The sequence below is a fragment of the Mycteria americana genome, unplaced genomic scaffold, assembly GCF_035582795.1.
Source record: "Mycteria americana isolate JAX WOST 10 ecotype Jacksonville Zoo and Gardens unplaced genomic scaffold, USCA_MyAme_1.0 Scaffold_53, whole genome shotgun sequence".
NCBI lineage: Eukaryota > Metazoa > Chordata > Aves > Ciconiiformes > Ciconiidae > Mycteria > Mycteria americana.
In genome coordinates, this window is record NW_027445639.1 from 163,581 (window position 1) to 186,645 (window position 23,065).

Here is a 23,065-nt window from a genome sequence, read left to right on the forward strand (position 1 = left end):
AGGAAAGCCCAAGAAGGTGCAAACTGATGGGGTCACGAGTGACAGCACACAGACCACAGAACTGGAAAGAAGCAGAAGATAGAAGATTAGAAAGAAAGTAATAAAATCAGTGGCATGCACTTAAAGAAAATACAGGTTAGTGAGGCTGCAGCACCGCGTGCAGGGCAATACAGTCCTCCCTCCCACACAGCATGTGTAGTGCTGCCTGCGGGCCTCTGGAAATAAGACCTGAGCCCTGGCTGCCATCATGTCATTGTGCCTGCTCTAGCAGTTATAGAAGAGGGATCCTACAAAGACCAGATCATGCTGGGAGATCTGTGGTAGCTGGGAACAGTCCATCCTTGCCTTACAAAAAGGAGCACATTATGGTGACTGACTGATTCCTGCCAATGCCACAATAGGCAAGGCCTTAGCCCTACCCAAGGAATCAGCCAGGCACTTCTCTAGGAACTGAATAAAAAACTACACCTTGGTATCAGAAGCGAAATGGAGCTGAGGACCTGGCCTACAGAACTTAAAAATGGTAACACTGGATCTGATAACTGAAAAGCAAGACAGCTGCAAGCAGCTTCTCCTTGTCATGTATTCTTACCTCTAAAAGTTCATTTTCCATGAACAAAACGTGTTTAGAAGAGAAGAGACTGAAGGCTTGGAATGCAGGGATCTCTCTCCTGCCCATAGTGGGCAAAACCACTATACTCAACACTCACTAACCCTTCTACAGTGTAGAAAAGCACTTTTACTGTGCCCTAAGCAATTTCAACAAAATCCTAGCTAACCCAAAAGCATAGTCAGATGCACAGTAATGTTACAGGAGCAAATCATATAATTACCTAAAAAAATCCTGCCCCTCCCCCCCAGCATTTTTCAGATTTCTTTATCTGCTGGCAACAGCAACAAGTTCATGGAAGAACACAGACTCCTGAGGCAAGTGGTGTACATTCTGTAATATGAGCAATGTCCTTGTAATGGCTTTGCTTTCAAACGTTTGCACAGGCAACGTCATGTTTCTCCTTTCTACACCCATCTTAAACAAAGCTTTTATTACAGCATTCCTGGGGTATGTTAATGCTTAGACTCAGGAGGAATCAGAGCTGACATTACCTCATAAAGCCTGCCCCATCGTATGAGGAAATATGCATGGGAAGTGGAGGCATGAGGGAGAGAAAATCCTGCGTGTCTAATTGGGAAGGGATGACAGATCAGTCTCCACTGCCTCTCCAAGCACAGTGATGTTGATTTTCAGGAGGAGAAGCCTGACAGACAACTTCTGTTTTGTTGGATCAAAAACAACAGTGGAGCTTTTTTTTTTTAGGTGCAAAGACTGAGCAGCAACTCTGTGCAAGATGTCTGCTCCTGACAACACTGTGGTGCTTACACAGCATCATATTGACAGTCAGTGTTTGATGTATTCAACGCTCATAGCCTTCCTGTGAGACAGAGACGTGCTATTACAGTCCTCTCTCTGTGCATCTGCAGCACAAAGGGACTCGGTGACCTGTTCAACATTGTAAGGAAATATATGCCAGAGCAAGAATTTGGATCTGGTCATCTCAGTCCCAGCCAGCCTCTTCTGAGCGATGGTGTGTAAGCGCACATTTGGCTCCACAACACCTACGCAGCTTCTAGCCCTATAGCACAAGGGCAATGTGTCTGTTTTGGCAGGCATTGTTTACAAATTCTCTTCCACTTGTATCTTTGTAAAAGGGTTGTTCCTGGCTTAATGTGAAAATACAGAACTTCCATTTGCAAATGATGCCACCTGAAAAGTTGTGACACAGAAACCATGGGAACAGCATCAACTATAACAGGCGTGAGATGCCAAATACACCAGAACATTCAGTGAATCAGAGCAGCAGACAGAATCCCACAGTATTTGGAGCATGAAACAATAGCACAGGGTGGAAACAATCCTGCCAGAACACACTCTGTTGACATCCTGACTTATCACTGTGCCTGTATGCAGGCATCCCCATTAGTGCGGAGCTGGGGAAGAACAGATTACTAAGTACAGACTCACAGAGTAGTGCAGGTTGGAAGGGACCTCTGGAGGTCATCTGATCCAAAAGCTGCTCAAAGCAGGGCCAACTTCAAAGGTCTAACAAATATGCTATAAGATGGCAGACATCAATCTCTTCCAAATCAAGATTCCATATAACAAACAGGCTTTCCAGTGACCTGTTTGGCTTTCTGACATTACAGGGCAGTGCAGTGAAACTAAGGCAGTGCTTCAGAAAAAAAATTCCAGCTGAGACAGACCAGGCAAAGGATTCATCCAAGGGAAAGAGTTGGAGCATACCAAGAAAGTTTTTCTTGAAGGGCAAAAGCCCTGGTACTAGGAACTGAACTGGTACTAGGTCCTGGTACTAGGTCCTGGTACTAGGTCCAGCTCTAAATAAACCATAAGCAGATCTGTTACATGATCAAGTAACAATGGGAAGCTTTGTACCCTCAAAGCGCTAGATAATTAGCCAGCTCTCACTGAGGATTCCACGATATATTTCTTCATCCTCAGAGCCTCCCCAGAAGACGACAGCACCATTATCATCCATGTCTAAGCACAAACACTGGAATTGCCAAGTGGTATCACAACTCACGGTAATCCCTCCAGCATCCTATCTAGCAGGCTGGCAAGGCTGCTAGTGATTTATGTCACTAGCAGCCCTGTTCCTCTAAAAGCCCTCATTCAAACCTCAAAAGAGACTGTTTCAGATTGTCCTTTGAATGCCTCCTACAGGAACATTATGGGAAGAAAACTATAATTAGTTATAGGAGCAGTTTGACTAACTTTTGAAAGGAATTATATGACACAGTAAATGGCTGGACTAGCTTCAAGTCTCAAGTTCTGAGACAGAAAATTCTCTTTCTTCCAAAACAATTTTTAATCACTTTTACATAGCTGATGAAACAGCTTGTGTGGATAACAATGCCCTCGTCTTGCTAATTTCGTGGCTTCAGCAAGTTTTCCAGTCTAGCAACACTGGCTATGTGAAATGCTCTTTCCATTTTTCATTTTGAATATGTCACCTTGCAGCTTCAATAAATATAATCTTTTTCATGTATCACAAAGGAGGTGGGAAGCTGTGTGCTGAGAGGGAAGGAATACATTCAGCATCACATAAAGGTGTTTATTTTTTTTATAAAACTCCACTGTCTTCATGATTGTGCAAGTGCTGTTGAAATATAAGAGACATCTCACCCATGTAGCTGTCAGAAGCAGATAAGCTCAGCCAAGCAGTGGATGCTTTGCACTGTTTGAACAGATACTATATAACCTCCCCTAACATCTGACTTAGGAAGGCTTGTTTATTCCCTGTTTTTAATACCATGTAATCCAAAAGACATGCAGCAGGTGCCCTTTTCCTGAACTAGCCTAGTGAAGAGAAGGTTCTTCTGTCTCACCGTGCTGCCCTCCACATTGCTCGTTTCTCTGCCTCCAGAGCACGACGTTCTGCTGGAGAAAGCTCCTTCTCTTGACCACTCAGAAGCTCAGGACTCTGCATTCGCAATCGCTCCTGGTGCCGCCGTTCAGCTTTGGCTGTCCGCACAGGTGCCACTGGATCCCCTACTCCAAGATATAATGGACTCAACCTGGGTAGAGAGAGAAACCATGAGAGGTAGGCTGGGCTGGTCCACCACAACTCTTATCTGCCTGTTTTCAAGATAAAAGGTGATGACTGACACCCCCAATCCACTGTTTAGTACCACATCCAAGGACATCACCTTTGGAGATGGAAGGACACATAAGAGAGGTGAGTTTTTCTTAAGAAGTTGGTTCCAATTATAGTTTCCCTTTCTCCACAAAATCCTTCCTTTTACACCCTATGTCTGCTAAAAAGGAGGAGCCATCTGCTCCATCATCTGGCAGCTCCTAGGCAAAACACGTTGCTGATCCACTTACCCAGACATACAGTTGGTTCTCTGTTCAGGCTTGATTCCCTCTTCCAGTGAATTCCTCTGTGAGTTGCTGTTCTCATTGACCTCAGAGGGCCTAGAGCAAAACAAGCATGTCAGCTAACGGTACAACAGGCTGGCATGCCCAAGAAAGGTTCAGAACAGATGCAAGCCCCAGAAAGCAACAACTAGTTCAGTTTGAAGACACAACCCTTAATGATTTTGCTCAACAGCTCCTTCTCCATTGCTCCAAGCATTTCCTTGTTGATTTCATAAATGTTCACGCTCTCTAACATCAGAACTCATTTTCTTCATTTGGAGGTCAACCATCCACTAACACTGACACACTCTTCCAATGTAATGCATTGTGTTTGCTGAACAAGTTCTTGCACAATTCTAGCCTGGCTCTTTCCAGCTGCCATTATGTGATGGGCAGCCTGGCTGCTTCCAGCTTTTTCCTTTGCTGATATGCGTGAATGTTAACAAAGGATGACCCTCCAGGGTTGTAAGTGAATGCACATCTGGGCTAGGAACAAATCCTGAGTGATGTCAGAACAGTGATTCTCATTGTAGCCACTCTATGCGCAACTGCTTGACACACTGAGGCTTTATGCTCATAACCAAATTACTGCAAACTTCAGATCAGCTGAGCTGTAGTTACTATCTGCACTCTTAAGTTGGGCACATGCAGATACTACTCAGTTTGATCTGTAATGAAAGGAGGTCACACAAGCCTGTTTTCCACCGGTTAAGAACATGCACACAGTTACTGTGGCTCAGTTGGCAGTGAGAAAGTTTATCATGACTCTGAGCCCTTATTTTTACTGCTCAAGTTTATTTTGATGAAATTTCAGTTTCTGTTCTAGCATGACAAAAAAATATTTCAAGAAACACAAATTCAGTCTATTCCACTGCCTTGCCTTTGTTTAAGCATAAACAATAAGCAACTGAAAGTAATCTGATGGATCCAGCCTTACTGTTCTCTAACCTCCCACATTTCAATACGAAAACAGTAGGGATAAATAGGCCTTCACATCAAACCAAGAAGCTGGTTTGCATTTGGCTGCTGTCCTTCCTTACAGTTGCCCTGTCAGCACAGGAGGTGGAAGGTCTCAGTGCATTCATTATGTGAGAAGTTCCTCAGCAGAGACTGGACAGAAACAATGGAGAGAAATGAGATTCAAAATGACAGGATAACTGTTTTCAGCCACTGTAAGACTGACAATAAAAGTGTGAAGAGAAGAATATCTGTACCAAGGACTCAGAAGAGAGAGTCAGATAAGGACAGCTTTAGCTTTATTCTACTGCAACCTTATTTTTACCTGAAGTCTTACGAGAAGCCTTTTCTCATTCCCCAGTTCTATGCCCAAGAATTAGAAAAACAACATCAAGGCAACCTGGGGGACAAGTCCAGGAGAACCAGGAAACAAAAGCCTAAAAAACCGCCAAACCTAGGTTCAGCATCAGGGCTTATCTTCAATTAGCTGTCTCTAAAAATCAACATCTCTACATACCCAAGTGCACAGCTGAAGGAGCTATTCTTCTGAAAAGAAAGAGTTGGAAAAACCTGCCCATTTCTATGCTGAAGAAGAAATACTGCCCAGCCCTATTCCCTGAAAATTATTGATACTGGGACACTTCTGACACGTGGGTGGTACTGAGCTACCAGTCTTGTCTTACCGAGTTGCTGGAGCCTGGATGCTCCTTCCATTTAGTCTCTCAATCTTGTACTCAACTCCTTCAATGATGACACTGGACTGCATGCTCATCTCAGGCACTTGTTTTATCATCTCATCCTCTTCTGCCTCTTCCTCCAACAGAAGGGTACGTTTCTGCTGCAGTTTTCGAGCTGCCAAAATAAGACAGACTCATACCACAAAGCACTTGCTAAACTTCCACAAGGATGCAACCTCTGGGCAGGTCCTTACGCTCATCATTCCTGCAAGTTTGTGCTGTTTTAAGTCCATTCCCTCTCCATGGATGCCTTTGTTTCTCCTCCACTCCACTAATGCTTCAGATGTAACAAACTCTACGCCATTCCCTCAGTCCCTCCTTCCTTATTCACTGAACTTCCATTCCCGGACACTCTATAGAACAGATTTCCAACAGTTCATCATGCTGAGTGTACTCATCCTCAAACTGGAAGTTGTGTGCAGACTCTTCTGTCCCATTCCCCAGAGTAGACAGCCCTAGGAACATGCATACACGTGTTGAGTCCGATCTTCCCAGTCTCCTCCTGGAGGGACCAAAGCCTGGAGTGCTGGTGACAGGCCTCCACACATGGCAGTGGACCAGGGAAACCATTAGGCAGGCAGACATATAGGTCACAAGAGGATCAGGGGCAAAAGGGGCCAGAGAGCAGGCTGCTCTCTGCAGGCAGGTATTGTGCAGGCGAACAGTCACCAGCAGTGTTCCTCAGGGCTCAATTCTAGGGCCAGTTCTGTTCAATATTTTTATCAACTATCTGGATGCTGGAGTTGAATGTACCGTTAGCAAGTTTGCTGATGATACCAAACTGGGAGGTGCTGTTGATTCTCTCAAGGGACATGAGGCCTCGCAGAGCGATCTAGATAGACTGGAGCATTGGGCAATCGTCAATGGCATGACATTTAACAAGAGCAAATGCCTGGTTCTCCACCTGGGACAGAGTAACTCTGGACACAAGTATAAACTGGGCGAGGAGTGGCTGAAGAGCAGCCCTGCAGAAAGGGATCTGGGGGTGCTGGTTGGCAGCAGGCTCAATAGGAGTCAGCAGTGTGCCCTGGCAGCCAAGAGGGCAAAGCGCATCCTGGGGTGCCTCAAACACAGCCAGTCAAGAGAGGGGATTATCCTGCTGTATTTAGTGTTGGTGCGGCCTCACCTTGAGTACTGTGGGCAGTTCTGGGCCCCACCATTTGAGAAGGATGTTACGGTACTCAAATGGGTCCAGAGGAGGGCAACAAAGCTGGTGACAGGGCTGGAAGGCATGTCCTATGAGGAGCGGCTGAACACTCTGGGTTTGTCTAGTTTGGAGAGAAGGAGGCTGAGGGGCAACCTCATTGCTCTCTGCAGCTTCCTCAGGAGGGGACGTGGAGAGAGAGGTGCTGATCTCTTCTCCCTGGGATCCAGGGACAGGACGCCTGGGACGTTCAAAGCTGCGTCAGGGGAGGTTCCGACTTGACATTAGGAAGCATTTCTTTACCAAGAGCGTGGTCAAACACTGGAACCCTAGAGATGTGGTCGATGCCCCATGCCTGTCAGTGTTTAAGAGGCATTTGGACAATGCCCTTAATAATATGCTTTAACTTTCGGGCAGCCCTGAAGAGGTCAGGCAGTTGGGACTAGATGATTTTGTAGGTCCCTTCCAACTGACATATTCTATTCTATTCTGACCTGTCTACCATAACTGCAAAGTAATAATGCTGCTTGGCCTCTGTAATGTTTTTAAAATAAACAAATGCAAACAGAACACTTGTGCAAGTAGGTGTGCCTATATGCGAAATTTCTAATGCTGCAGTTTGCTAACAGTGGGAGCCCAAAGCAGAGAAATCTTTGTGTAAGTGCTGGAATTAAAAAGATCCAGAGGGTATAACTTATCACTTTGAGATATTTGACTGGGATGTTTCATCCCGACTAAGCTAAAACTTAATTTGTTATCTGGACAATCTTCACCATGGGATCTCTCTTCCCCAGAGGGAATTTTTTTTTTTTTTTTAATTCTAGTACTCAGAGGTATCCTGGTTAGAGTTGATGTTTCTCCTCACCTTCCCCGCTTAGCAAATCTGAAAACAAGATGAAATGCAAGCTTGAAACTCATCATTACTCCACAGTTTGTCCTTCCATACTTTGTATCTTGATCTTTGCGTCTCCTATGTCTCTCTTTTAGCCTACAGTAAAAGTCTGACGTACCCAGATAACTTCTTATGTTGGACCTGTGATTTGTTCGGCCACATTGCATTGAAGAAACCCAAAATGACAAATTGCAATTTCTTTTTCTTACCTTCCTTTCTGTCTTTTATGAGCTTACTTTTGTCTTAAAATGTATTCGCGTTCCTGAACTACTAAGTGAAAATGAGAAGGTTTCTAATGCTCTGGACAAATTCACAAACAGCCTCTGAACAGAAATATAGGAGGGAAGGTGGGAAAGAGAAGACTAGCTACTTATAAAATGAAAAAAAAATAACAAACCCCAAGCCCCAACAATTTACAAGATAAATTCTATTATAATTTTTGGAAGCAACAGAGTCACAGGTCCCAAAGCCAGGAGTCCAATGCCAGCTGTATTTTCTTATGGAACAGGACAGGATTTCAGTAGAAGCCCTTTTTTTCACTTAACATCGTTCCTCATCGCCTTTTAAAACAACTCTCAAGCAGGAGGAAATTACATGAAAAACTATAGCACTAATTTTCCCTCCTGTTGCAAGCCCTGTGCAAAATCAGAGCAGCACACTGAGCAATAAAAGCTCTGCTGTCAGATACTATGTAAGGATGCCATGGGCAACCCCATGTTGCTGCATATCAGCCTGGGCAGCTTACAAAGAAACATCATCATTTGTAGCAGCTTTTTAAAATTGTATTGAAGTGTTTACCAACTACAGGAAACCCTGACAACACAGCACTTCCACCAGTCCACACAGTAACAGTGGAGCATCCACAAAACTCCTTAACATTCACTTACTTCAAGCTATTAGCAGGCCTTATGAATAACCGCCCATGGGCTTTTGGAAGTGCTGGATTTCTGGTGTGTGTGCTCTCTCATGCCTCCCACAGAGAAAGGATTCACTTAACAGGCCAAATTTCCTTGCACAGATTCCAACATACCTTCCTCTTCTTTCATTTTCTTCAGGTCATCCTCTCCTACCAAGGAGACACGCTTGGGAGGCTTATCCATCTGCTGTTGCTTCACCTCAATTTCGAAATACTTCTGCCTCTCACGGAAGGATCTCTGCTCAGGGCTGTGCAGTCCACTGGGGCTGTGTGTGGCCACCTGCGAGAGCCACACCGGCACTGCCCACAGAGCCACTGAGCCAAACCTCCCTCCCCACATCGCCCCCAACGTGTGCCCCGCACCTGCCCACCCCAGCCACGTGCTCCACATCCTCCTCCTCCTCCCCAGCCCTCCCCTGTGCGCCCATGCTGTGATCCTGTCTCCGCACCCACAGCCCCAAAAGCCTGAATCCTCTGCGAGTCCCCATCCTACTTCCAGCTCCAGCCACCAGAACTCACCTCCAGGGCAGTTTTGGGATTCTCTGTGCTGGTCTGACCAGGCAATTCCTAAGAATACAGAGAAACAGGCAAGTTCTAAAGAGAAAGTTTTCTACCACCACTCCTGCCCTCCAGCCAAGTGTCACCAACGCCACATAAACAGCAGCAGTCCCGGACATTAGCTGATGGACTGGTTCACAAAACAGTCCCAGAATTAACACAAGACAATGCCACTTTAGGCTTAGCAATCGTGAGTAATAAGGATTTACGTTAAATTGAGCGCTAAACAGAAACAGATGGTGACAACTTTTAAAAGGGCAGAAACTGAAGAACGTGGGAAAATATGTGAAGAACAGGAGCAGAGAGCTTAGCTTAAGATGGAGGAGGCTTAGACTTTCTTTAAATCAAAGACACAACTCTTGAAAATTTACTTCTAAGAAGTGGAAACACTGCCAGGAAAGAAAGAAATCTGTATTTACCAGCATAAATAACAGAATATTGGATGAGTAGAACTACAGGGGGCAGAAAAAGAAATTGATCCACAAAATCCATCTGTGAACCAGAAATCAGTAAGGGTAAAATGAGAACTGCCAAAAAGTTACTAAAAATATGAAAGTTTTTTAATTATACAAATGAAAAGGAACCACAAGAAGAGAGCAAGTAGACTACCTTCAACTTCAACTTCATTCAACCGCACTCCAAAAACTAACAGAAAGTTTTAATTTTGTATAAGTAAGGAGCACAATAACAGAGAAGGTAAGAAGAAAAAAAAGAAAAAAAAAGCTTCTAGCTAAGAAGCAAATGTCTGGAAATAGAAATTATTGCTGTTCACACAGAAGAAAACCTAAGAGCTCAACACACTCACCTGCAGGGACAAGACAATCACTGTTCAGCAATTCTGAATGAAATTATTTGTGAAACTGCAAGTCTGACAAGCATGGATTTTTAATTGACTTGTTTAATTGGGTGGCAGTTCATGCCTAAAAAATAGCTAATATATTCTTAAAAATCAAGAAGCAGGCAAAAATAATTTGAGCAGCGGAGCTATCCAATTCCAACAGGACAAATATTCACGGATTAATATAATTAAAACAAAAATAAATAGAAAAGATTAAAATGGAACAGGTGCAGTGAAGATTAATCTAATATCCTCCTTTGATAATATAAATAATTTTTGAAACAAAGGAACTGCATAGATTTGTCTGAGATTTCAAAGATCAGTTTTGTGACCAACCTTGCTTAACATTTTCATTGCCAAATTTGACTCAGAAACCAGGAAGGTGTGAATAAAATTTGTGAATGGCAAAGACCATAATACAGGTTCACAGAAATACAGAGTTGTCCAGGACCTCTGCAAATTATTTCATTCATCCCACTCCACTGAATGGGGATAAGCATTGTCAAAATTCAAAGTAGTTTGGAATATCATCCTGGGATGACAGGTTGATTTGAGGAGGATGAAAAGAATTTAATTTAGTAGTGCAAAATACAAGGTGATCTACTTCAGGATCAGTAATTGTTCTTAAGCCACAATACATCAACTAGAGACTATGAAGCTGGAGAAATCATCTGTGTACAAGATACAATCTGACTCATGAACTTAGGTCATCTGGTGGGTGACAGATGCCAACAGAGACAAGTTCCACTTCCTTTTCATCCTGAACTTAGCTAACAACTTCCCTGAGCTTCTACTGACAGTCATCTAACGCCGACTAAATCAGTCTATAAAGCTAAAATGGCCAAAAATCAATCCTACAAACAGTGAAGAAAGACTTGTGACCCATATTAATTTACCAAACCAGATCAATATGAGGCCAGATGAGCACCAATGTAGGACAAGGTAGACAGTGGGAGGACAGGATTAGCTTAGATATAACACAAAGTTGCTGTCACAAGTCACTGCAGAATAGCCATAGCTCCTAGTACAGCATGATTATGATAAAGGTGAGCATCATCTATTGACATGTAAGGAAAGGTATTGTCAATTAAGATTCAGAAAGAAAGAAAGAAAGAAAGAAAAAAAGAAAGAAAGAAAGAAACAATACCACAGTAGAAAGAAATCTGTGAAACAGGATATCTCATTTGCATCAAAGATGTGCCAGCAAGAATTCAGATAGGAACAGGCAAAAAGGAAAGCAGTAAGATGATTAAGAGAACAGAGGGTCTTTCCAAACACGAGGTGTCAAAGGGGACAGTGTTTTGCTTCTTTAGTTTAGTAAATGAAGTGATAGTATGATTGTTTATAAACAGACAGTTCCAGAGATCTTGCATAACTGGAGTGCTGCCATGCATGGGTACAAGCTCTTCAGGAAGGACAGGCAGGGAGGACAGCATGGGTGATGCCTCAACAGCACACTGCACATAGGTCAGGACAATGCCTTTGCAGAGTAAGGGCTGGCCACATACTGGGCTACTGGAGTGCAGCCAGCAGGTCCAGAGAAGCAATCTTTCCTCTCTATTCAGCACTTACAAGAGCAGCGTGCCCAGTTTGGGGTTCCCCAGTACAAGAATGCCACTAACAAATTGCAGCATGTCAAGTGGAAGACTATCAAAATTATTTAGGGGGCTGCAGGACATGACGTTTGAAAACAGCCTCAGAAGGCTGTGCTTGTTCAGCCTGGAAAAGAAGCAACTCAGGAGAGGGAGGTCTAATTCTTGTATTCAGCTTCCTAGAGGGGGTTACAGAGCACAAGGTCAGACTTCTCAGAGGTGCACAGCAAAAGAGTGAGATGCAACAGACACAAGTTGCGGTAAAAGAAATTCTGATAAAAAATACAGAAAAAAAAAATCTTCACAGCAGAGATGGTCATACACTGGAAGAGATTGCCCACAGTGACCTCAGAATCTCCATTTTTGGAAATACATACAACTCATACAACTTTAAAGGTTGCCCTGTTTTGCATGGAGGACTGAGGCAGATGACCTCCAGAGGCCTCAACTAGCCTGAATGGTTCCACAATTCAAATACATGGAGGGCACAAGGAATAGTTCCAATTAATTTAAAGATCAAAATCTAATAAAAAATTCCTCAGAACAGGTTTAGCCTGGCCCTGGACTCTGGAAGCTCAGAGAGTTTCTTTATATCAGAACAGCATGGTTATACAACAGCATTCTAATGTCGGGGGAGAATAACAGCAACATGAAATTCAATGAGCTTTCAGGACTTGATATGTTTATGGACAGAACTCTGCAGGGTGACTGTCCGCAACATGAATAGACTCCAACTTCCAAGGGGACCTCAACATGTCCCTCCTTCACGACAGCTTTCTTTGGAGGAAACAAATCACTACCTTCTTCCTATTCTCACACTTCCCTTGCTCACCTGCAATGCTCAGTCTTCTGTTTGTACCACTGTTTGTGTAACACCCCCCCCAGCCAGCACTAGTTACCTGTGTCTCAAGCAGAGGGTGTGACAAAGGCACTGCTGCAAAGGTCTTGTATGCTTGCTTAACATTGATGGGGATGTCGTCAGGAGAGGGTGGTGAAGGTGGCTTTTGCTACACGGACAAAGACAGAAGATAAAGATAACCACAGATGTTATAAAAAACCTAACATGGGGGAAACACAGCACAACTGTCAGCCTGCAAAGCCTGAAGAGTGGAATATATAAGGAACAGCTCCTGCAGCCTTGGGCAGAAACATGAGCAGCGTATTGTATACATGCTATATAGAGCAGCACATGTATCAAAGCCCAGCTTTATTTCTTGGATGGTGGAGGAATGATATTTCTGGTGGTACAGATCCTCACTGACTTGACCAGAATTTTGTGACTGATCTCTTGGCCAAGGGGCCATATTGCTGTCACTGTCCTTAAGGGTTTCCACCCAATTCAACTAGCATGTGCCTACTTGAATCAGTTGGCTTCTGGGGCTGGAATAGGGCAGCTATACAGTTGACTCTGACCCCTACTTAGGACTGAACGAGCAACATTTAGTTTATTATAAAATTAAAGATAAGCCCTAGCCTTATCTGGCATTTCTGACTAAAGGGGCCTTCTTCATGGGAAGGGATCTATTAGTCTCATTTGTTTTTTGCAGTGGCTATTGTACTTCTATTTATAAAATGACCAGTGTATACTTCTACGTACTTCAAGGCTAATGGTCACAGTCTCCTAAACCAAAGTGGCAACCCATTCAGAGATCTGTAACCTGGAGAATACCTGCCTTTGATCTCAAATTTTCCCTTCACAGAATTCCACTTACTCAGAAACATCTTATAAGGTCCAAGAGGACCTTCCTACTGCTTGTCACTTCTCTTTGCTGGTCTTTTCCTCACCTATTTTCCCCATGACCCCTCCTATCACATTCAGGGAGGAAGAAGAGTTGGGATGAACTGCTCAAAGCATCGCAGAAATGAACAGGAGTAGGGGGGAAATGACACCACCACCTTCCTTTCTACTAGAAAGCAAATCCCCTTTAGTTGCTTCATTCCTTCAATCCCTCTAGCTGCGCTAAATCAGTTTCAGGTGTTTGTGGTTTTTCTCTGTCCTGGACTGAGGCTAAATTATGTTGTTTGATGATGTTCCCTTCTGCATAGGCTAAAGAACAGCACATCAAGATAGGAAGAGGTTGTAAAATATGTGAATCTTGATATAAGCAATTACATGGATTATATATAGCTGTTTGTCTACAAATCAGGTCTCTAATTTGGTATCATGTTATACAAGCTTCAATAAAAAGAGAAGGGCTATATTGAGGTATACAAGTCTTCTGTCATGACAAAAACCAAAATACCTGAATCTTTTTCTCCCATCAACATACAGCCCAGGGAATATGAATCTTTCAAAAATGTCATTTTGCAAATCATAAAACTTACTACCAGCAAGATGGTATTGGCTGTTGCTCCAAGATGCAAGACATTGATAGACAAAGGTTCTGAAAGATTTATGCCTCAACAGAATGCAACACCTCATAAATAAGGATCTAAAACTATAACTGCTCTGGGGATTTCGGCCACAATACAGTTTCAACAATGCTAACTTCTTGAATGGGTAAATGAAGACACCAGGCAGGCTGGTGAGGCTCATCTATGTTACAAAAATGAATGGGATGTACTGACCATGACTCTACTCGTGAAGAGTATGGGTTCTTACCCAGGGCATCGAGACTGATGCATAAACATGACCAGCCTTAGCTAAGGCATGTGATCTTTAAACTACAAAACCACCACTGGGAGGGTGTGTTCAGCCTACCCACCAGAAAAAGTGGCACTATAGAAACCTAGGGCAGATAGACATAGCTAAGCAAGAAGGAACTGCAGGCCACTTACGGAGTTCTGGATATTGAAGCACAGCTCAGGTTGCTGGAAGGGATTGGGGCTGTCCCCGTCCTCCGAATTATGTGAGGCAGCATTTTGTCGCACTCGGGAAAAAGGCTGAATGACGCCTGGCTTGGTCTGCTTGTGTCAGTACCACATAACAGGGGGAAAGGCAGAGGAAGAGGCAGGGGGAAAAGAGAGAGAGAGAGAGAGAGAAAGAAAGAAACGAGCAGTTAGGGCAGCAAGATGTCTCTGCCATGCAAGTGAATAAGACAAATCCATGCACCTGAGCTCAATTCCTCAGCTGTGCTGCTGACTCCAGCTACCAGACTGGGAGGGATAACTACTGAAGCAAACACCAAACAATGCCTCTGGTGCAAGTATTTCGAACACACAAAAAGATTCAGACAAGTCAGGGTCACGACAGGACCAATGGGTGACAGAGAAGGCCAGGACACAAGGAAGAATCTGCCATACAAGTAGCAGCTGCAAGGGTCAGAGGGATATGGCATGAGTATGTCACAGCTTGGAGAATATAAGCATTGTGAATGGAAGATGCAGTAGGGAAACATCACCCAGGAATGGGTACTGGCAAAAGCTGTGGATGAAAATGACCTGACATCCAGCTAGGGCTCCAATTAGAAATGCAGACATAAGAGCAGAGACAAGAGTCTGAGATTTGACCTAGATGTCATCACTGTTGGATGCTGTGTGGAAGTGAACAAAACATCTACTGCTAAAGAGAGTAGAAGCAGGAACTGAGTAAGCCAGCAAAAACTACATGAGTGAAAGCTGCAAGGGTAAACAGGAATAAAAGCTGCAAAAACACTTGCATCAAGTTTTCAAATTGACAACATTTAAGACTTAGTGCATCTGTACAAACTTGAGGTATAGTGGAGGACTGAAGAAGACAGAATAAGAGCCAACACTGAAACTTGCAGGGCTGGAAAGTGAGCACACACAGAAGGAAGAGGCAAGCTCTACGTGCTGAAGAATGCGTAGGGACACTACAATAAGGTCACGTGGCAGATGTACTTACTGATTTACTGTCATCCTGTGATGTAATGAAGTTAATGGAAGCCTGAAAACAGAAATACAGATGTATATTTGGAGTCCATACAGGAAGCCTTTAGTTTACCCTGCTCCATACAAAAAGAAATACAAAACTCCCAACCCCAATCCCAACCCCTCCCCTGCCCCGCTGTCCGCTCTGTACAGGGAAAAGCCCCCATGTCCCATACTGACCCCCACTATACCTTCTTCTTCATGTGGGGAGCAGTCCGGAGCCCACCTGCAAGAACTTCTCCCAGTTCCTCTGCTGTGTGAGAAGGCACTCACAACTCTCTCTGCACATCTCTGGGCACTGACCCCCACCCTCCCCCTCTCTGCTCCAGCTCAGCTGGTCCTGGCCCTTGTTTACATCCCCTGCCCTCTGCACTTGCTACTGAGCTTGAGCAAAGCCATGAGCACCACAGCTTCTCTGCCAGGAAGCGTTCACAGATGCCATCTCAGCAGTGGCTAGCAGGGAACAGCCTCTCGTGGCCTGGCCTGCCGCCCCGGGCACTGCTCTCCACAGCAAGCCCTTGGTGCACACCAAGCCCAAGAGCCGGGGAACGCGGAGCCGGAGGAAGGGGCGAAGAGCAGCGGTGCCGGGTGAGAGCAGCACGGAGCAGCAGCACACACTGCACACCAACAGGCACTTACAAAGCGGGTCTCCCTGCCTGACAGATGAGCAGGCCGAGGGGCTGCAGGCGTCTGAAGAGGGGCAACGCCAGGGAGGATCGTCAGGGGAGAGAATGGGAGAGAAAATGAAGAGACCGGGTTTTCCGCGTGAGAGGCTGAGACAAGCACCTTTCCCAGCACAGAGACTGCTGTTACCCAGAGCTGTCAGTGTCCCCACGCAGCTCCTTGCTGCCTGCCACAGAGAAAGCCCCTCTCCCCTCCTTGGCATGCACACACAGACCCACCACAAACACCTCCCTCCTCCCCCCGCCAGCTTCCTCCCCCACCAGAAGCTTGCAGAACTCAAGGCCAGGCAAGACCATCATGATGCCAGCCTCAGGATTCAACTTCCTTCAGTAATTCTCTGAGAGCTCTGAAATAAGCCTATAAATTCTGGCTGGACTACAAGATTTCAAACCAAAGAATTTACATTAAAAATAGATGGCGGCAGAGAATGAGAGATGCAATTCCTTGGAACTTCTACTCTGGAGCAACAACCTGAAGGCCAAGTCTCCTGAATCCCTGGAATATGTACAAGCAACAAGGCCAGTGATTGCCCTGTGTCCTTCAGTATTACCTGCTGGATCTGTTCCATTTTGTGTAACATTCATTGTCCAGAGAGAACTAAATCTACCAGATACAGCCTTACCTGACATGCAGGAGACTGCTGCGGAAGGCTCTGACCAGAAAGTATTAAATCACGTAAATGTGACAGAAAGCTCAAGTACAGAATGCACGGTTGTGAATGCCACTAGCAAGACTAACGGCTCAGCATTGTTCACCAAGGCATCTTCAAGAACAACCGACAGAGTCACTAATTCATAACAGCCATAGACCAAGTAAGGAAAAAAGGCTATCAAAATGACACACAGACTAGATCTCAGAAATTAAAGCAGTGAGCAAACCTGCTGAAGACCTTAAAAGGCTAAAATAAAGGACAAAGTCATGAAATTGGTTATAAATGCTTTAAGAAATTAATAGAATTTCCCATGGCATACACATCTCTGAACAGACAGATAAAAGAGAAAAACAAGAAAAAATCTGTATAGATTATTCAATACATTGCTCAAGCTACAGATAATTCATGATACAAAAAACCTGGTGATAGAATAGGCTACAAATTACATCAAGTGCTACATAACAGGGAATTTGAGACATCCAACTTAAAAATTGGAAAGGCAAATCCCTGCGTCTGCAAAAATGCTCCTGGAGTGCTCTTAACTCCATAGAATGCATTAATGAGACCTTGTTTATCCTTCTCAGAGCCCACGGAGGAGAGAGTGAACAGTTTCAGCTGGAAAGTTTCCACTGTCAGAGCAGTGACTGCTATGAGAAGACAAAGCAGTCACTGTTGCTACAGGAACTGGATAATGACAAACCATTAGACTCTAAAGACAAACAATTTATCATTGAGCAAGCCCATCCCAGGTTAGAAGAGCAGATGGCATTATAGCCAGAGGGTTGCTAGTGGCAAGGACACTAGCACTGAGCCTCCAATGCCAAAACGCTGATAAACAAAAACATCAGGGGTACTACGAAAGTTGTCTATGACAAATTGGAACAAGGGACATTCCATCCAAATACAAGTTTAACAAACAAACAAAAAAAATCACAATGAGAGTAGTCAAATATTGGAGATGGCATCTAGAAAGATGTAGACTTTCCATCTCTAGAGTTGTTCAAAATTTAACTGGACGTGGCCTTGGGTAACCTGATCTAATTGGACCTGCTCTGAGTGTGGTCTTAGACCAAACCTTCCATCCTAAATCATTCTATGAGCAGCTACATGGCCACCCTTTGGGATTTGGGCTTCTTTTTCAACTGAGAGCTGAGGATCTTTAAAGACAGAGCAAATTAATATCTAGATCACTTTCTGTTGTAGAATAAGGATTATCATCCCCACCCCATTCCTTCTAGATAGAAAGAACCCAATCTCAAAGAAAATGTGCACTTGTGGTAAAAGGAAAACTTACAAACAGCCCAAAATAAAGCTCCAATCAGTATGCAACTGCTGTCAGAAAAACAAATAAGTAAACATATGCAGCTGGAACAGAAAGCATTGAAATAGTATTACTGTAATGAATAGTATCTTCTTCTAATCTTATTGTGTCCCTGGTGGTCACTCAATTTCAAAGGATCTAAGAACTGAGGGAGATACAAGATAGGCCAAGGAAGCAATAGAAGATGGACTGAACTGTTGCTCACTACAGCTCCACTATCCTATTCACAGCTCCCACCCACATGGTCCTGACCCTTCTCCTGAGTCACTGTTAACTGTCACCTCACCCCAAGATGACGCAATTCATCTCACTAAGCTGAACTAACCTAGCAAAAAAGCAGACAGCTTTTGTCCAGCTTAGAGAACTGAAACGACTCAGCTAAAGATGAGGTAAGTGCCAGAGCTAGTGGGACCAAATAGTTGGAGAGCAGTTGCACTCCAAAAGGAATGCAACAGACACAAAATGACTAAGGATAGAGTACAAAGTACAATTTTCAGTTCATTCCAGCTCCCTAATATAAAAAACAATAACATGTAATGACTGCGAAGGGAAAATTTTAAAAAAATCCATTTAAGAGTATTTAACTTCAGAAGACTCAACTAACTTGTGAAACCTACTGCCACAGGATGAAAAGTGAAATCAAAGACTCAGCAAGATTTAAAAGACAAGTTCAGAGCTGATATAAGAAATAAGAACGACTAGTGAGAATAGGTAATGCTTACCAAAAAAAAAAAAAATCAAAAGTTACAAGAAATAAAGAAACTTCCCATTTCAGAGTGAAAGCTGGCCCCTAACCAAAGAGTTTTAGAAAATCATTCCCTAATTGTAGGCTAACCTATAATTGTCTGCTGCGGGATCCTTCAACTTTCTTCCCAACAGCTGATGTGAGTTGCCGGCAGCATCACAAACAGAACTAGGAATCTCTCTGGGAGACTGAGTAGCACTGGTTTACAGACCCGAGATGATTCTCCAAATCCTTACTTCTCCATTTCTTCTGACATACCAATTGCCAGAATTAAATAGTCTCTGTCTAAGAGACCATTGGTGAGGCCATTCTCAAAAAAGACAGACAACTACCATTTTGTAGTCACTCTAGGTACTCCCCTGCTCACTACCCTGTGAATTAAGTTACTCCTCAGAGCAGTAACTTTCCACTGAGTTTATGACTAGCTAATTATACTCCTGGGTCTCTGAGACATTTTGAAAGAGCAGAGTTCTTCCCCTAGTTCTCTAGTTGCCTCCTCTGATGGATACCCCTCCACCTCAAAGGTACCGCTCTCAAGGATGGAAATCATACTCAGCTTCCTCTGCCTTTCTGCCTTGATGCCACCTTGCCCCGGAAGCATGCCTCCCTGCCTTTCCCTGTATTGTGTGTCCTGGGGTCAGTCTCACCTGCTGATTACTAGGAGAATAGGGGGTTTCACGCCTGGAATTTCCTGTCCCAGACTCGCCCGCAGGAGCCTGAAAGAGAGAAGACAAAACTAGATAGTTACTGTACAGCTGCAACTTCCATGCCTCTCCCTTAGCAGTGAGACCAGGAGGCAAGGTAGACCACTGACATCCAGCCTGAGGCCAATTATGGGCCACCTCACCACGAGAGAGCAGAGTTAGCATTGGGCCCAACAGCAGCTGTCACATAGCAGAAACTTGCAAAACCCGCTAGAAACAGCAAGGGAATGACATTAAACATTGGAACTGAGATCATATCCAAATGCCCTGCAAGGCCAACTGAATCAGATTAAAGCCTTCTGCTTTGTAAGGCATCCCCGGGAATCCTTTCCCCCTAACTTCTCTTTAGCCCACAACAGACTGGGCCACAGTCTAGGCAAACCTCCTGTTGTATAGACACTGAGCAAAAAATGCCACTCCCAACTGAAAGGAGACAAGATTCATCCCCAGGCACATCCACTGCTGTTGGCCTACTGGTAAGACCTTTACAAGTAGCCCAGAGCATAGGAAAGGGCTCTCACCCCTTCCACAGGAACCTATAGAATCATAGAATGGTTTGGGTTGGAAGGGACCGTAAAGATCATCTAGTTCCAACCCCCCTGCCACGGGCAGGGACTAGACCAGGTTGCTCAAAGCCCCGTCCAGCCTGGCCTTGAACACTTCTAATGATGGGGCATCCACAACTTCTCTGGGTGACCTGGTCCAGTGCCTCACCACCCTCAGAAGTAAAGAACTTCTTCCTTATATCTAATCTAAATCTCCCCTCTTTCAGTTTAAAGCCATTACCCCTTGCCCCATCACTACATGCCCTTGTAAAAAGTCCCTCTCCAGCTGTCTTGTAGACCCCCTTCAGGTACTGGAAGGCTGCTACAAGGTCTCCCCAGAACCTTCTCTTCTCCAGGCTGAACAACCCCAAGTCTCTCAGCCTGTCTTCATTCGAGAGGTGCTCCAGCCCTCTGATCATCTTCGTGGCCCTCCTCTGGACTCGCTCCAACAGGTCCATGTCCTTCTTATATTGGGGGACCCAGAGCTGAATGCAGTACTCCAGGTGCGGTCTCACAAGAGCGGAGTAGAGGGGGAGAATCACCTCCCTCGACCTGCTGGTGATGCTTCTTTTGATGCAGCCCAGGATACAGTTGGCTTTCTGGGCTTCAGGAGCACGTTGCCAGGTTATGTTGAGCTTCTCATCACCCAATGCCACCAAGTCCTTCTCCTCAGGGCTGCTCTCAATCCGTTCTCTGCCCAGCCTGTATCTGTGCTTGGGATTGCCCCAACCCATGCGCAACACCTTGCACTTGGCCTTGTCGAACTTCATGAGGTTTGCACAGGCCCACCTCTCAAGCCTGTCAAGGTCCCTCTGGACAGCATCCCTTCCCTCCAGCGTGTTGACCGCACCACACAGCTTGATGTCGTCGGCAAAATTCCTGAGGGTGCTCTCAATCCCACTGCCCATGTTGCCGACAAAGACGTTAAACAGCGCCGGTCCCAATACCAACCCCTGAGGAACGCCAGTCATCACTGATCTCCACTTGGACATCGAGCCATTGACCACAACTCTTTGAGTGCAACCATCCAGCCAATTCCTTATCCACAGAGTGGTCGATCCATCAAATCCATGTTTCTCCAATTTAGAGACAAGGATGCTGTGTGGGACAGTGTCAAATACTTTGCACAAGTCTAGGTAGATGACATCAGTTGGTCTTCCCTTATCCACCAACACTGTAACCCCATCGTAGAAGACCACCAAATCTGTCAGGCATGATTTGCCCTTAGTGAAGCCATGATGGCTGTCACCAATCTCCTCCTTATTTTCCATGTGCCTCAGCATAGTTTCCAGCAGGATCTGCTCCATGATCTTGCTGGGCACAGAGGTGAAACTGACTGGCCTGTAGTTCCCCGGGTCTTCCTTTTTTCCCCTTTTAAAAATGGGGGTTATGTTTCCCCTTTTCCAGTCAGGGGGAACTTCACTGCACTGCCACGACTTCTCAAATATGATGGATAGTGGCTTAGCAACTTCATCCCCCAGTTCCCTCAGGACCTGTGGATGCATCTCATCAGGTCCCATGGACTTGTGCACCTTCAGGTTCCTTAGATGGTCTTGAACCTGATCTCCTACAGTGGGTGGTCTTCCATTCTCCCAGACCCTGCCTTTGCCTTCTGTGATTTGAGCAGTGTGGCTCAAGCACTTGCTGTTGAAGACTGAGGCAAAAAAGTTGTTGAGTACCACAGCCTTCTCCATATTCCGGGTAGCCAGGTCTCCTGTTTTGTTCCGGAGAGGGCCCACATTTTCCCTAGTCTTCCTTTTATCACCAACGTACCTATAGAAGCTTTTCTTGTTGCCCTTGACATCCCTGGCCAGATTTAATTCTATCAGGGCTTTAGCTTTCCTAACCTGATCCCTGGATGCTTGGACAATTTCTCTGTATTCCTCCCAGGCTACCTGTCCTTGCTTCCACTCTCTGTAGGCTTGCTTTTTGTGTTTGAGTCTGTCCAGGAGCGACTCGTTCATCCATGCAGGCCTCCTGGTGTTTTTGCGTGAGTTCCTCTTTGTTGGGATGCATCACTCCTGAGCTTGGAGGAGGTGATCCTTGAATATCAACCAGCTTTCTTCGGCCCCTCTTCCCTCCAGGACTTTATCCCATGGTACTCTACCAAGCAGATCCCTGAAGAGGCCAAGGTCTGCTCTCCTGAAGGCCAGGGTAGTGAGCTTGCTGTGTGCCCTCCTCGGTGCCCTAAGGATCTTAAATTCCACTATTTCATGGTCACTGCAGCCAAGGCTGTCCTTGAGCTTCACATTCCCCACCAGCCCCTCCTTGTTGGGGAGAACAAGGTCCAGCACAGCACCTCTCATCGTTGGCTCCATCTCTGTCACTTGGAGAAGGAAGTTATCATCAACGCATTCCAGGAACCTCCCAGATTGCTGTGTTGTCTCTCCAACAGATATCAGGGTGGTTGAAGTCCCTCATGAGGACCAGGGCTTGTGAATGTGAGACTGCTCCTATCTGTCTGTAGAGGGCCTCAACCGCTCGGTCTTCCTGGTCAGGTGGCCTGTAGCAGACCCCCACTGTAATGTCACCTGTCCTGCCCTCCCTTTAATCCTGACCCATAAGCTCTTGGTCAGCTCCTCATCCATCCCCAGGCAGAGCTCTGTGCACTCCAGCTGGTCACTGACATGGAGGGCAACACCCGCTCCTCGTCTCCCCTGCCTGTCCTTCCTAAAGAGCCTGCATCCTTCCATTCCAACACTCCGGTCATAGGAGCCATCCCACCACGTCTCCGTGATCCCAGTGAGATCATAGCCCTGCAAGCATACACACATCTCTAACTCCTCTTGCTTATTCCCCATGCTATGTGCGTTTGCATAGAGGCATTTAAGTTGGGCCCCTGATGAAGCTGATTTACTGGCTGGAGTGGCTGGAATTCCTTTGTGCTGCTCTTCAGGTGCTCTCCTGCTGACTTGTGATCCTTCTCCAGGCTCTGGGGACCTATTGCTGGCACTGGCATCAAACTGGTAGGAGTGGGATGGATTGAGGTTCCCCTCCCCCAGCAACTTTAGTTTA

The 23,065-nt window shown here is 45.2% G+C and overlaps 1 protein-coding gene across 45 annotated transcripts in view; it reads right to left on the minus strand.

Annotated features, from left to right (window-relative positions):
- Window positions 1-23,065, minus strand: part of SCRIB (scribble planar cell polarity protein) — a 123,726-nt gene that overhangs the window by 14,682 nt on the left and 85,979 nt on the right. For 13 of the 45 annotated variants that reach the window (XM_075490309.1, XM_075490303.1, XM_075490323.1 and 10 more), the window contains 10 exons: window positions 19,449-19,517; window positions 16,039-16,089; window positions 15,374-15,415; window positions 14,347-14,475; window positions 12,468-12,575; window positions 9,100-9,147; window positions 8,695-8,860; window positions 5,575-5,743; window positions 3,902-3,991; window positions 3,403-3,591 (listed from right to left, as the gene is read on the minus strand). In XM_075490309.1, coding sequence (XP_075346424.1) covers window positions 3,403-3,591; window positions 3,902-3,991; window positions 5,575-5,743; window positions 8,695-8,860; window positions 9,100-9,147; window positions 12,468-12,575; window positions 14,347-14,475; window positions 15,374-15,415; window positions 16,039-16,089; window positions 19,449-19,517 — 1,061 coding nt within the window. The remainder of the gene's footprint in view (window positions 1-3,402; window positions 3,592-3,901; window positions 3,992-5,574; window positions 5,744-8,694; window positions 8,861-9,099; window positions 9,148-12,467; window positions 12,576-14,346; window positions 14,476-15,373; window positions 15,416-16,038; window positions 16,090-19,448; window positions 19,518-23,065) is intronic. The other 32 variants (XM_075490324.1, XM_075490343.1, XM_075490335.1 and 29 more) reach the window with 13 other exon arrangements.